The 16611-nt window shown below is 38.1% G+C and overlaps 1 protein-coding gene across 1 annotated transcript in view; it reads right to left on the minus strand.

Annotated features, from left to right (window-relative positions):
- whrna (whirlin a) overlaps positions 1-16611 on the minus strand; it is a 114358-nt gene that overhangs the window by 19028 nt on the left and 78719 nt on the right. Inside the window, 8 exon segments of the mRNA XM_051878682.1 lie at positions 269-340; positions 9179-9211; positions 9821-9852; positions 9855-9956; positions 9959-10028; positions 11241-11329; positions 11332-11385; positions 11388-11451. Of these exon segments, the coding sequence (XP_051734642.1) occupies positions 269-340; positions 9179-9211; positions 9821-9852; positions 9855-9956; positions 9959-10028; positions 11241-11329; positions 11332-11385; positions 11388-11451 (516 nt within the window).

A 16611-nucleotide genomic window follows, 5' to 3' on the forward strand; every position in this document is an offset into this window, starting at 1 on the left:
AACATGCAGATTTATTTTAACAGCCTTCTTTGATCATATTTACTAAGGGTGCCAATAATTCTGACCACTTGAATTACTCTACTGTGACTATGATACAAAATTTTGGTCATACCACCCACCCCTATGTTTTAATAACTGAGTTTCATATGAAATTCATCATCACACTGATCAAAATCTGCCCCTGGTAATTTTCAAGGTGTTCAATGCCCGTTTTCTCTCTGTTCTCCCTCTTTTATCTCTCCTGTTCTCCTCAAACTGAAGGGCTTACCAGAGAGATGTCTGGCAGGGCATTGCTACGCTCGAGAGACTGTTCCCCGTTGTTCTCTGCCACACCGTCGTTCTGGGAGACAGAAAAACAAAAGAGAGAAAACGAGAACAAGAGACTATAAACAAATGAAAAACACAGCTGTGTGTTTATCCCCTAAACAAATGTTCGATTCAAATTGCATTTTGTTGAGAGCTCATTTCACAGAGGGGCATCAAAACAATTGCATTTACAGTCCTACATTTCAATCTCGCATCCAGTCTCATTTTCAGTCCAACACTCATCTCTCACGCACAAACACATACCGCACAGAGAGCAAGAAAAGCCCTGATTTAGCATGTGCGTGTGCTCGGTTGGAGTAAGACAGAGGTGATTTTGTGACGTTGGCGGTTCATTGCATTCAGACCTGTGATTCACCTCATTAAAACTCCCCTCGACCAAAACAAAAGCCTCATCAATTCACTTTATTTGCTTGCACACCACTTACAAAGGAGCCACTTATGGGCTAATTTGTTTGCTACTTGATCAGCTAACCTTACTTTGTACATGTTTTGGCTGCCTTTCTTGTAATATTTGTGATATTTGCTGTGCTTTTGTACATTTCATATTTCACATAACACCTCTTACATTTGAAACTATTTGTAAGAAAGATATTAGAAATAATGGACCAGAATTATTTTCACATTTACAGTATAGTTGTGAATGTGAGGCCCTGTTTTGTGAAATAATAGCAAGACACGTCTTACTATTGAGTTGTCCTCATGAGCTGCATGCAAAAAAAAAACAACCTACAATGCGAACAAATAACTCTTGGTGTGAGTCAGTTCTTTTCAGTGAAACACCCAGCATGAACACACTACTCTGATTTATAATCAAATGACTCTCATGAGTTGGTAGTTACAAAATTTAACAAACAAAAGTTAGGGCCGGTTCACACAGAATGAGTTTTTCCATTCCACTGCGCTACTTTTCCATTTGCTGTGTCCCAATTCGCATACTATCCATCCTAAATAGTATTCAAAAATAGAATTATTGTGTCCCAAATCGTAGTATGTTGAAATGAGTATTCCAAAGATACCCAGATGGTCTACTTTTTCCAGTTAGAATACGAAGTGCAGATCCGTGCACACTCTTAACGGCTAATATTGCCCACAACCCATTGCGCTGTGGATGAGGATTCGGTTAGAACTACAAACGAATAAAAAGTGTTAAAAAACTACAAACATGACGGATGTGCGAGACTGACGAGCAGAACGGTTAAGATAAAGGGGTTTAATAACAAAGTCCCTTTAAGACAAGTCCTTTCACTCGGCGGCCATCTTTGAAACGCATCTCAGGCATTCAAGTGTAGCTCCTATCTCTTTGAATGGGGAAACATCAAATTCTCCAAAGCTGTTTGTCAAGCTTTCGATTAAATTTCATATTTGAAATCACCAATGAAATCGGTCAACTGTCTCATAAATTTTTTTTCTAAACGCTCGAATCATTACAAAAAAAACAGTATTTTTCAGGCTGGATCAAGCTAATGCACATGCGCAGTCCTAAATGCCTCGTGCCTCATTTCGGAGGCGCGCGTCTGACTGTTTCTATAGAAACCGGAGCTTCTAACAGTGAAGCGATGACTTTATCAATCAGCGATTGGCTCTTATTCAGAAGGCGGGACTTATTCTGCCATATTGCGCGTTGCACTTTCTCCCATTCAAAACAATACGAGTGACGCGTCTTGTGTTATTCTATAGTCTTTGTTAATAATCAGTATTAAATGTTATACACATTATATTTCATCTACAACAGGATTGTGAACTTTTATACCGACGTGTTTTAACTTTTAAATGCATCATTATGCAAACATGAGCTAGGAGAATTCTCCGTACATAAGACCCATGACTGGCAGATCAACGTGATAGAGTACATTTCTCTCCGAAACGGTAGGAAAATTAAATTTAATCGAATGTGGAGAATTTTAACTGTGACAAGATGATTGACAGGGTAGTTTAAACGGTGACATGATGCATGTAACTAAGCGACAGAGTGTTCGTTAAAGACGCAACTATGATGAAGTAGTATGTCCCAAAGCTTGCATACTCTTCTGCTACACACTCAAAAGTATGTACTTTTTCTTCACAAAAACAGTACATACTTTTAGGGCATAGTATAAGTAGGCGAATTGGGACACAGTAATTGTTTTTCAATGTAAAGATGCACTAGATGGACATGCTTGACCTTTGTGCTCTAAATAAGTGGCGCTCAAGTTAAAAGAAGTTCAACTTTTAAAAACGAGTCTCTAGACGTTCCGTTTTTACCGTTACACTCGCCTGCATTTTGCGTTTTTAATAGTGGTTGACCGATATATTGGCTGGAATTTTTTAAATATCGACATCGTCCGAAAACAGTTTGGCCGATGTGTCGGAAGTGGAACTTTTTTTTTGAGCACACAGCGTTCCCATTCTCCTTCTTCATTAGCTTACAGTCTCTGTGTAACAGTGCATTCTAATATGTTATTATTAGATAGAACTGTTAAACAAACTAAGTAAACAGTATACAAAAAAGTATCAAAGCATTTGCTTTTATGTTATTAGTAATAAAAAGGCTAACACTATAATACTCTCTCATTTCCGTCAGCAATCAGCAAATACGCATTTATACAAATCTTTGTATATCTAATAAACATTTTATTTTACAAACCTTGCAGATGAATCAAGCTGTGAGACCTTCTGAAGTGTGCACTTTTAGACGGCATACAAACACGTGTTACTCTTTGCTTGACGGTCGGTCCGTGTGAATTGAATGCGGACAGGAAGAGAGTTTAGCTTCACTGGAGACGCACAAAGCAACAAATGATTGATTTCAAACTATGCTGCGCTATATTCAGTTGCCCACTATGTCATATTCATGTCGTTTTCACTCTGTGCTGTATGTAAAATTAGTGCTACTTTGTCTTTATTTGAAAAAAATATGATTCCCAATGTGCACACATTTACCAGATTACTGAGTGCACGGTTGGTTACAGTGTTTACCTCCTTTTTATTCACATTTTAAAACAATTTATTTTCTTTTTAAAAAAAAAAAAAAAAAAAAGTAATACTGTAGGATTTTCTATATCCATTGCTCTCTAAGATAACGGCATCAGCCATAAAAGAAAAAAAAAATCAATATCAATCCACCACTAGTTTTTAACAGCAAAAACACATTCTGTGTGAACCAGCCCTTCCCATTTTAAATCAGTCTGATGAATCCTTCAGTGAAATTGATCCATTACAGGGTTTACTGAATAAACAAGAAACTCGTTTACTGAATATAAAAGAATAATTTTCTTTCAATAAATGTATAAATAAATAAAATTAAAATAAAATAACTAACTAACCCCAAAACTTTTGAATGATATTTGTGTGTGACCTGTGCAAAAAATTACCCAAAGACATCAAACCACTTTTGACCCATATGCCAAATCTGGCTGGACACAGTCTTCCCTTCCTTCTTCAAACTAAAACAGCCAGAAGATCAAACTCAGAGAGCACAGACATTGTACTGTGCTGGCTCAGGTCCTCCACCTTCCCACAATCCCCTGCTGTGCTCCACTGGAGCATAAATCAGGATGCTCTCTGCAAGACTTCTTTTTTTTTTTTTTGTCTGGGGGGGGCTTATCTGCTGTGACAGCTCTGCATATGGCTGATGAGGTGCGGTACCAGGATGAGAGTCCCAGAGCGAACGTTTCGTCTGTGGTGCTCTGCAGGGCTGCGGTGTGGGATGCCGCTGCTTCTTGTAATTACCGGAGCCAGAGCTGGCAAGCTTACAACAACACCGATCCACAGAGGAGGGCCACGAACAAAGCTTGCATACAAATATGTTTGCTCATTTCCAAAGTGCACACACACACACTCACTCCACTCACTCACTCACTCACTCATACATACATGCAGACAAATGACCCCATGATGAAGAGGTACAAAGTCACAGCAGACACATTTTGATTTGCTACATGCATGCATGGACTTATGTCTGATCACTGCAACCCACACATATACACACAGAAAGACATCAGAAGTGAGTGATTTTCAGAGGGGTCAATCCATGCAGAGAATGTTGAATGTGCTGTATTACAATCTTGTGTGTGTGTGTGTGTGTGTGAGTGTGTGTGTGTGTGTGTGTGTATTCAAAAGAAACCCACATCTAGCAAAAGCAAACTCATTCTTTAATGTGTGTGTGTTGCAAAAGAGGACACACCCAACCCAAAACACACAAACTATATACTCTATGCATGTACATTTGAAATCATGCATGTTTATATACATACCCTTACAAAACTTTACCATAGTAACCATATTTTCCACTAAGATTTCATACAAGAAATTATAATTTGAGTGCCACTGTATCAATTCTAGAGTGGTATGGGTCATTGCTTGGGAGTTAATAAGTGTTGCTAATTTTTAATTTGGGTTGCTATGCAGTTGCTAACAAGCTCTAAGTATATTTTTTCTGTTCCTATGCAGTTCTGGGTGGTTGGTTACTAGACAATAAGATTCCCATCATAAGTCTCTATGATATTCTGGTCCCTAGATATTGTTCAAGTTCCTCCTTCAGCATTAATATAAGTGACTTTTTCAACCATTTTATTACTCACCGGGCAAAAAAAATCATAAGTCTAATCGTTTTGAAGTGTAATGGCACACTTCTCAGTATTGCGTATCATTCATATTTTCAGAACAAATGATGTAGGACAAACTGCGCTGAATATTACTACAGTACTACTCTACATCAATCTGGAAACATTTGAAATGGAGTTTTCATTTAAAAACGCTCCCCATCACTCTAGCGTTTTCCAAAAGTTGCTCATCCACACTGAAACGTCTGAAAACGCTTAAATCACCTTACTGCACATGCATAAATCATACTAAAAGCTCATGAGATGATGCAGAGAGACCAGAGCATATAATAAAGTTCTCATGCTATTCTTCTGGCACAGTCATTTTATTAGCATATGATCACTCACTGTTGCGTCCAGGTTGCATTCAAACTCGCATGGTTTAAAACGCAACTGTCATCATGTTTTGCCGTGCAGGACAGCAAATGTGAGTAAATTCTCTGTCATTTTTGCAGGAATGTAATACGGAGATTCTATATAGGAGCATTTATCTTGAGCAACACTGTTACAGTAAATAGCAGGCACAAGATTTTTAGCATGGTAATGTATATGACAATGTTAATGTATTTGGTCTTGGTGAAATAAGTACGCTATGCCGCTGCTAATACAGTGCTCAGCGTAAATGAGTACACCCCCTTTGAAAAGTAACATTTTAAACAATAACTCAATGAACACAAAAACAATTTCCAAAATGTTGACAAGACTAAGTTTAATATAACATCTATTTAACTTATAATATGAAAGTAAGGTTAATAATATAACTTAGATTACATTTTTTTCAGTTTTACTCAAATTAGGGTGATGCAAAAATGAGTGCACCCCACAACAAAAACTACTACATCTAGTACTTTGTCTGGCCTCCACGATTTTTAATGACAGCACCAAGTCTTCTAGGCATGGAATGAACAAGTTGGCAACATTTTACAACATCTATCTTTTTCCATTCTTCAAGAATGACCTCTTTTAGAGACCGGATGCTGGATGGAGAGTGATGCTCAACTTGTCTCTTCAGAATTCCCCATAGGTGTTCGATTGGGTTCAGATCAGGAGCCACTGAATCACTTTCACCCTGTTCTTCTTCAGAAATCCAACAGTGGCCTTAGATGTGTGTTTAGGATCATTGTCATGTTTGAAAAGTGCACGATGACCAAGGGCACGGAGTGATGGTAGCATCTTCTCTTTCAGTATAGAGCAGTACATGTGTGAATTCATGATGCCATCAATGAAATGCAGCTCCCCGACACCAGCAGTACTCATGCATCCCCACATAAAGACACTGCCACCACCATGTTTCACTGTAGGCACCATGCATTTTTCTTTGTATTCCTCACCTTTGCGACGCCATACAGCTTTGAAGCCATCAGTTCCAAAAACATTTATCTTGGTCTCATCACTCCAGAGTATAGAGTCCCAGTAGTCTTCATTTTTGTCAGCATGGGCCCTGGCAAACTCTAGGTGGGCTTTTTTGTGCCTGGGCTTTAGGAGAGGCTTCTTTCGTGGACGGCACCCATGCATGCCATTCCTCTGCAATGTACGCCGTATTGTGTCATGGGAAATAGTCACCCCAGTTTAGCTTTCTACTTCTTTAGATAACTGTCGAGGTGTTTAACTTCCGTGGACGACCTGGACGTCTCTGTGAGATGGTTGCAGTTCCATCTTTTTTACATTTTTGTACCACTTTTGCTACAGTATTCTGACTGATAAGTAAAGCTTTGCTGACCTTCTTGTAGCCTTCGCCTTTCTGGTTTAAAGAAATTATTTTATTTCTCAGGTCTTGTGACATTTCTCTCCCATGTTGTGCCATTACTGACAGCATGAAATGGGAAGGGGTTTTAACACCCTTTTATAGTCAATTGTCTGCTGGACACCTGTATAATGAATAATTAGACTCACCTGTGGTTGAATTCTTGTTACATTAGACATTTGTTGTCTAAAATTTAGCTTTGCTCCAGAGACTTTCAGTGGGGTGTACTCATTTTTGCATCACCCTAATTTGAGTAAAACTGAAAATTTTGTTCTCTAAGTTATATTATTAACCCTACTTTCATGTTATAAGTTAAACAGATGTTATATAAAACTTAGTCTCGTCAACATTTTGAAAATTGTTTTTGTGTTCATTGAGATACTGTTTAAATGTTACTTTTCAAAGGGGGTGTACTCATTTACGCTAGCACTGTATATACTGCCAATACATACGCTGCTGTGAGTAAGACGTAGTGCTGCTGCACAAACAGCATATATCAATAACCCATAGCAGATCTATACAGGTGAGCTGGGCAGGGGCGTATTTAGGCTATTGGTGGGCCCTAAGCAAATCTCTGTGAGGGGGCCCCACGATCGCGTTTCGTTTTTTCCCTCCCAGCCTCATTCTCACCTATCCCAGAGCGACACCCCATAAGTACCACAACACTCACTAATACATAGTATGCATCTGATCTAAGCTACATGCAATTGAGAGCATTCTGAAAGAATGCTTATGTGTATGTTATCAACATGTCAATTTATTATAAGCAACACAAGACTTTAATAGCCAGTGACATTTACAGCTGGAGAGACTGGACTGATTTTCTACTGTTTAGTGTCAATCACCATTTAACTCAGCCAGTTAAGATCTACATTTAGCCTTAGATGTTATATGAATATGGTCCCTGGATCATAGGTTTTATCAGCTGGCAATTTTCAATTAACATTTAAGAGTTACAACTATTATTAACAATGGAAAGATGAGGCTTACCAGTATGTCACAATATCACCCTGTTTGGACTTTGTTTTCTGTTTTGCACCATTTCCTGCCAGTCTGTCATCATAGTTATGCATTTGATTCACAAGCTTGCAATTCGATTCGATATCAGTTATTTTGGATATACTGTATACAGGTACAGTACATGGCCAATTTTCTCAAGAAAAAAAAATCTCTCAAATAATGTTTAATACACATGGGAATCAGTTGGTACTACATTAATATTGAAGGTTAAAACGAACTGATTTGTATACAAACTTAAATTACACTTAAGGAAATTTTTATAAAAATAAAATTATAATAGGCCTCCTAACTTTAAAATCATTTCTACTCCAATTCGTTTTTTGAAATATAGACATTTAAATGGTGGCTATGAACTTGATGGACTTATTTAAACATGCATTATATAGGCTATTAAAGAACATAAAAAATTATAATTAATATGTAATATGGTGCATATTGAGCTAAATGCTCCTCTCTAGAGTTAATATTTCTAGCTGACTAACAGGTTATGGTCACTGAATATGTTTGTTCTGAGGTAAATGTGACGTTACGATTGTTTACAAGCTTTTTTATAAATGTCTTTCTGTGGTTGAAACACTGATTGAACGATTACACGAGACATACGGATTTCGGTAAGTTGTACTGTATCTTTTAACATACCTTCAGATGTTCATTCATGTTTATTTTGCGCTGTAACTGGTATTAAAGCAGAGGAGAGGATCAGTTTTCGTGCGCTTCAGGCTGCTGCTTCTCTTGAACTGAGGCTACAGTGAGCTGTCAGGCCACATTAAAGAGTGCTAAATCCGAAACCTCACGCATTTTTATAAGTGTGTATATGGAAATACTTGACCTTTCCTAGTGGGTATACGGCATATACCTGCGTATCACGTAGACTACACCACTGGGGGTCCCCCTCAGGAGAAATCGCGCGGGCCCCAGGCCCGTGGGACCCCACGCACTTCGTGCTTTGTGTGGTGGGTAAACACGCTACTGGAGCTGGGAAGGTGGAGGGTTTAAAGGACCTCTGAAGCGTATGCAAACTGCTATGTGAATGTAACCAGCCATTTAAATGTGTGAGCAGCAAGCTCTTTGGCTGCTGAAGTGACATGGACCAATCAGCTTGTGCCAAGTAGTTAATGCTGTAATTATCATCAGCTTGCGTTAAGGACCAATCAGCCTGCTCCATCTAGAGTTTCATGACTGAACTTGATATATCTATGGGTACAATATGTGTCACATGACTAAACATGCGTCATCGTTTTCAAATACCTCCGTTTTCGACATCCACACTGCAATTTATACACTTTGGAGAGCGTTTTTAAAAAGCTGTTTTCCTTGACAAAAACGCCTTCTCAGTGTGGACAGAAGGCCAAACCAGAGAGAAAAGATGCGTTTTCAAACGAAAACGTATTAGTGTGGACATGGCCTTAGGTAAGGGGTAAGTACTGATATTTTCTATGGTATTATTGTGGAAACAATGGTTATACGGTAGATTTTGTAATGGTAAGTGAGAGATTGTTTAACCTACCTCCATCATATCTATTAGCCAGAGCAGTCTTTCCTGTTTTATTGAGAGGGATAGGGAATTGGTTGTTAAACTGTTCCTGCAATTTACACTGGGAGTCAGCAGGCTTAAAAATCCGTCAGAAACACTTCTCCATCTGTCACACCAACATCACACCCCCTGAGACTGCTACAAATCTAAACAGCTGCACTTTCACAACAAGACATAGATGAGTTGAGGTGAGACATGCCTAGACAGAGTGAGACAGGAGGGCAGACAGGTTTCGAGTGATGGGCATAAAAGCCTCCAACAGAAAGGACAAAAGCTGTTTCCCACAGCAACTTTAGAGCCCTTCATCTTGTATCCTAGTAATCTGCACACGCCTTCTTTGTGCCCAAATTGCCACCAATTTTGTGAACGGCTTTTTATGTCTATGTCACACACACACACACACACACACACACACACACACACACACACACACATACACAACAACAATGCCTTCCACTCATCCCACACAAATACAAACGCAAATCCTTAAACACTTTCTGTCTGAAATTACAGATAGACACTGGGTCTTACTCAATAAATGGCTCACAAGTGTTCCTGCTTACAGTATGTGTGTAGAAAGTTAATTTCATTGTAAATATGGATGTTTCCTCTTACCCGTGCAGAGCTGAGGGTGGTGTTGGTCATGAGCTGGCTGAGGAGGAGGCTAGCGTATCAGGGTACGAGACCATGGAGAAGGAGTCTTGAAATCCAGCTCCCCCTTGCCTAGCCTTCAGGGCTTCAATCTCTCTCTCAGAACCAGGCCGTCAAATCTCTCCACATCCTGAGGCGTCACGATCCCCCTCACTTCTGACAGCAGAGAGAACTGCAAATACACACACATACAGAGCTGTGAATGTGACCGAGCTCGTGTTGATTGTTTTAATCTCAGGGGTTTTAATATGTTCATAATGTGAATGTAATCTGAGGTTATACTTGCTGTAAATCACCAGACAATGATGGCCCAATATACTGAGGACATTTTGTATAGTGTCAGTATTAATTCATTCAGCTAATAAAAGTCTTTAATAAAAAAAAGATTCTGTATTGAATTCTGAAAATTTAAGTAGATACACTATCATTAAAAAGTTTGGGGTCTTTAATTTGAACAAAAATACAGTACAAAATACAGTAATATATTGTATATATTATTTACAATTTAACATAACTATTTCTGTTTTAATATATTTTAATTTATTTAATTTATTCCTGTGATAGCAAAGCTGTGATAGCAAGTTCCTCCAGTCTTCTGTGTCACATGATCCTTCAGAAATCATTCTAATATGCTGATTTGCTGCTCAGGAAATGAATTATTATTATTTTTATCAATTATAAAATGATTTTTTTTCAGTATTCATATTCTGATGAAAAGAAAGTTTAAGTTTACTTAAAGTAGAGATCTTTGCAAAATTATAAAGCCTTTACTTTCACTTTTGGTCAATTTAATGCATCTTTTCTGAATAAAGGTATTAATTTCTTAAAAAAAAAAAAAAAAAAAAAAAGTGTACCACAGTAGTGTACCTTTATCACATACATTTAACAAAATGTACTGTCATTTATGTCAGTCATTACAAAAAATACTATAAATTTGTTACTACAATATAACTATGGTAACATCTAGCATTATCAGTATAAATAACTAAAACATAAAAAAATAAAAAATAAAATGACAGATATACCATATTATTATACATTTTTATTTAAAAATAATTAAAACAAAAGTAAATAAAGTTAACATTTTTAAATATGCTAAAAAAAACAATAGAAACAAACACAGTATTAAACAATAACTAATGCTCCTGTAATTTTTTTTTTTTTTAACTCAAAACTGTTAGTGGCAGATTATTATTAATTATTAAGAATATGTTCAAACAAGTTCATATGCAAGACCATATGCATGTTTTCTGAAAAGCATGGTGCTCAATTCCCAGTGAACGTATAAACCAATAAATTATATACCTTAAATACTATGCAATTCATTTTGGATAAAAGTGTCGGCCAAATGCATAAATGTAAAAGTAAATGTAAACATCTCCACCTTGGCATGTGTATTGAACAGCTCAAAGAGGGCCATGACGAGCTGCTCAACACCGATGTGACCATCACGATACTCTTGGATGTAGTAGCCATGGTCTGCCTCTCAGGTTCAGTCAGCAGATGTCTAGCCTGTTCCTCTAGCATAGCCTGCTCTGGTTCACCAAACTAGACAGAGTCACCTGAGATCCCGCCACACCTTTATAAAAGCCACCCTAAGGAGAGGGAAAGTGAAAAGTGTGAAAAGAAGAAATACAAATATTTTAAGAGCAGACTAATATGCAACATTTATCCTAAAATTCAGACACCTGTGGCTCATTGAGTCTTAAAGCACATCTTAAATCTTCCATGTTCTTTTTTTTTAAATGAGAATATGACTTGACAAGCCTTTGGTTCATTGCTGCTATCATAACTCACATCTCCATAATGGAGAGTGACTGTAGTGCAGTCTTTAACCCTCCTCCCTATTTTCTCTCTCTCAGGTTTCAGCCTCTCTTCTCGAGAGCAGCATTCCTTTAATTAGTCTCCTAATCAAAAAGCACTGCTCCAGAGTCAACATGATCATCGATCAGTGTTACGCTCAGCTGAGGAATGGCATGCTCTCCAGCCAAAGGATGAAACCACAACACTTTTGCAAACCAATCTAGAACTTGCTCACAACATACCTACCTATTCGGGGTTGCAAAGACCAGTCGATTGATTTGATGATGTTCATTTTGGGTCGATTAGAGGTGTCACATGCCTTGATTATGATTTCACTTTTTTTAACTTTAGTTGTGTGTAATGTTGCTGTTTGAGCATAAACAACATCTGCAAAAGTTATGACGCTCAAAGTTCAATGCAAAGGGAGATATTTTCTTTTACAGAAATCGCTTTTTAAAGATTACAACATGGCTGGTAGGGACTACAACGAGCATCTTCCCTATGGTTGTTGACATCCAAACCCCAAAATTTACATAAACCCTGCCCCTGGAAACATGCAACAAAGGGACGAGGCCATGATGGGCTACTTTAGAGAAGAGGAAGAGTTGTTGTAGTAGAGTGTTATTCTACTTGCCATCATTTTATGCCGGACTGCTTCACAAACAAGGGTCAATTCAACGCTGGATTTGCACAAAAGATTAACATGACGGCACATGCTAGTCTATGAGTTGAATCAACTCCACAGCAACTACATAAATTTATCCTCTAACCATTCAGAAACGTCCAGTTTCATTCTAAAAGTTGTAATTTCTTCCTGAGTCTCTCCATCAGTGTCCGACTCCGGTTTGAACAATGTAAGGCTGAACACTTGTTACTGACAATCGTCATTTTGGCTGCGTGAGATTCTCCAGCTTTGTTGTTGTTGAGCAACCAAAGCACGGGCTGTTAAAGCTCCGCCTCTTCTGGAAAGGGGGCCGGGTGCAGCAGCTCATTTGCATTTAAAGGGACACACACAAAAAACGGCGAGTTTTTGCTCACACCCAAATAGGGGCAAATTTGACAAGCTATAATAATGATCTGTGGGGTATTTTGAGCTGAAACATTCTGGGGACACCAGAGACTTATATATTGTAAAAGGGGCATTATAGGTCCCTTTAAATTCATATTATCTAGTTATGTCTGCTTGAACAGTCTATTGACAGTCTCGTTGGGTGGAGATGTATGTTTGTTGGCTGTTGGTTTGCAGGTGCGGTCAAGCAGCACTAGTGTCTATGTTATCAAACCATCAAAAGACACAAGGATTTGAACTCAGCTCGATCAATACAGACAGAAACAGTGGGTGAGGTGAGTGAATGCTGATCAAGCCTGAACTATTCTTGCCCTATTCTTTACTTTTCTTTAACATTCTGTGTTTTGTGTTAATGCTGCAAGTTAGATGAGCTGTATTGTAGAGCCCTCCAACAGGAACTAATGCATTTTGGTTGCATCACGACAGACACTATTTACACAGTATTTCTGAGGAAAATTCCCTGACGGTTTGACCATAAGGCTAATGTCCTGTACTGGACATTGAGGAATAGCTAGACCCAAGGAAGAGACAGAAAAATAATGAGATTAAAGAACAAATTGGCAAAGTAAACAATAAATAGAAATTATTAAATGTAATATATTGTTTTAGGAAGTTCCACAAAGCACTTGGCTGAATGAATAAAAAAATAAAAAAGCTGTCCTGACCTAATTATTACTTTCACCAGTGCCAGAGTTCAAGAGAGTAACTTTAGACTATGATGAATGTCATCCATTTACTTTATTTCCTTTTTCTCTTTGTTTTATTCTGAAAATCAATGGATTTCACATAGATTCCCTCGGTTAGAAACTCTTGAGATCACTTTACATTTGAACTCAAATTCATCCTCACCTAGAGCACAAACTGTTTCTGAAACACTCCTTAGACTTGCTTCTGCAGCTGAGATAAATACTAATCCCTCAGATCAGTGTTGGGGTGGAGCAAAACTAGAAGCGATGCATCTAACATTTCAAAATGTTTTCATATTTTTTATAATTTTTCATATAAATATGAAAATTTTTATTCAATATGATTATGTTTTTTAAAAGTTTGTTCCACCTAACTCTGCTGTAATGAATTTTTTATGGACTCTTTGTCGAATAAGAAGTTCAAAAGAACAGCATTATTTGAAATGTTTTTTGTAACAATGTAAATTCTCACTTTGATCAATTTAATGCATTAAAATTTCTTTAAATATATATATATATATATATTACTGACCCAAACATTAGTGTATATATCTATAACACTTCCTTAGATAAGAACACAAGTGTCTCTATCTAGTTTGATGTTGAGAGGTTCAAAAGCTCTGCCCTCCAGAGCACTCTGGGATATTAGCATCACTGCTCAAATTACAAAAAAGCAAAACTCCTGCAGAATGCCTCCAACAAAAGATGATCAATAAACTAGCAAGGAAAAAAAGTGTCTTTATAACTCTTTAAGAATGATAGCGACCAAGACGGGATCGATCATGCAGCATCTCTGGTGTTACAAACTCCATGAATACCCATTATGACATCACTCGATGACAGCCTCTTTAATCACAGGAACACATAATTGCTGATCAATATCATAACTTTACGACAGCACAATCAGGACAAGTGTTTTTTTTCTGCCAGAACTTTGCAGCATTGTGTGACAAAGAGAGCAGAAACTCCAGCCGTGTCCCACACATCAAACCCCAGTGCATTTGAATAGGGCCTGAATGAGATAATTTAGCCCCAGATTGAGCTTTATCTAAAAGGAACTTGAGATAACCCAGCTCTAAAAAGAGCGGAAAGGCATTTTCTCTTAAATCAAATAGAGTACAAATATAAAAAAAGAGAAAATAAAGTGTCAAATAGGGGATATGCTTCTGGACTGAAGGAGGCTAATCCTTGCAGTGACTGAGAAAAGTGAAGGTCAGGGAAGTGCAGATCATTTTGTCCAGTAAAGGGTTGAGCCTGGAAGTAATTGTTTCAATAATGTATAATAACGATACAAAACAAAAAAAAAAAAGATAGATAGACAGACAGATTCGGACAGGATGATTGATGATTGATTGATTGATTGATTGGCTGGTTGGTTGATTGATTGATTGATTGGGATAGGATTAAATAACAAAATTCTCAAGCATCCTCCATGAAAACTAGTCCCGTCCGAAATATGGCTTATTGCAGATTACTAAAACTTTAGCGTTGTGTTTTAAAGTCATTCTGCTTCATCGAAATGAAGCAAAAGCAAATTAATCTCAATCCTGCTGTCACATTACCTCTAACTACTAAAACATAAGGCCATTGAGCATAAATTAAATAATTAGATGATCAAGATTAGTGTCACCTTGGTTAGACATTAATTAAAATGACAAATGTTTGGGTTCAGGAGCTGCTGTCGGTTACAGCTCTATCTGTCTCATTATCAGAGTTTTAATATGCTAACTGACAATATGGGCAGAATGACTAAGCTTTTCAACAAGGCACAAGATCTCACTTCTATTACCGTCCCAGCCTGACTAAGGCCCATGTCGAAATAGGAGCTTCATTTCCTCCCTCTTGAGCTACATTAAGTCCTGCGCTTCGAAGAGCACGTCTCTCCCGAAGAGATGATAGATTTTTATACCTCTTTTTAGAACAGTGGCAGAGTGGAGCAGTCAATAGATGTCCTAAAGGCACAACCGGCGATAAGCTCTCTGAGATGAGCAATCTTTCTTATATACAGACCAAACCAAACATAAAAACAACCTGTGAGTGCAGGTGTTGATAGAAGTTTTCAAACAAATCTCAAACAACCTGTGAGTGCAGGAGTCGGCAGACGTTTTCAAACAAATCTCAAAATGGTGCCAGTGTTGAAGACGACAATTTGGATGGAGGGAAAAATGCACTTTACAGCCATTACAGCTTTACAGCTATTTACAGTCATTAGCTGCTTTTCCACCGAAATTACCTGGAACAATTTGTCACAGTTGCTGTCTGTGTTTCCATCTCGTCTAAAGTAGAAGATTAAGATTGTGAAAATTAAGTCCGGTGACGTAGGAGTCGCACTGTGCGTGAATTCCAGTTCCCGCTGGATTTCGTCCTCCGCATATAAGCTTAATAAAACCTGAACCTCGTCGTCTGCCCATCTGTCGTATTTTTTAAACTCCACTGTTGATTTGAAAAGCAAACAACACTTACTGCACGCACACAACGACTTTTAAAAATGGTGGTTGAAAAATGCTGCGTGAACTCAACCAATCAGCATGTTCAGCACCTAAGTCCCTCCCTCAAAAGTTCCTGAACTTTGAAAAAGCACTACCTCGTGAGCAGGGACTTTCTGAGGGGAAATTTTTACCCTGAACTTCATTTAGACCCTGGTTCCTGCGGTCGAAACACACCAAGTACCACCCCAAAGTCCCTGGTTCCCGGGAAAGTTCCTGTGGTGGGAACACGGCTCTTCTTGTTTAAGTTAAAATATTTTCCATAATTATCATCTTGCGCACCACACCGGAGGAGTTCTGGAAGGATAAAAGGAGGATTGACAAAAGTGAAGGACGAGAGAGGGCCAGGTCTGGAACTTTATGTTGTTGTTTTGTTTTAGTTTATGCGGCAGTTGGCAGTTATGCACATAAATTATATATGTCACCTTCTTAAGTGTAATATTACAGAAGTGAGAATTACTCAGGTGTCGACCCTCCAGCCACCAATATCCTGAAATATTTTCAGAAATGCTTAATCATTTTTGTGCTTTATTGTGCTTTGTTTACTTTGCTAATGCCGTTGTGCTGAGCCCCCTGAGGGCCACCGTAGTTCTCGTCTTAAAAGGCCAAAGTCAATTTGGAGAATTCAATTAGCTTCAAAATGAGGGCCGCTGAAATGGGTTTAAGCTGCAGTAAGTTGGCAAAGACAGGGCTGGCGTCAAACAATGTAAG

The sequence above is a fragment of the Ctenopharyngodon idella genome, chromosome 21, assembly GCF_019924925.1.
Source record: "Ctenopharyngodon idella isolate HZGC_01 chromosome 21, HZGC01, whole genome shotgun sequence".
Lineage (NCBI taxonomy): Eukaryota > Metazoa > Chordata > Actinopteri > Cypriniformes > Xenocyprididae > Ctenopharyngodon > Ctenopharyngodon idella.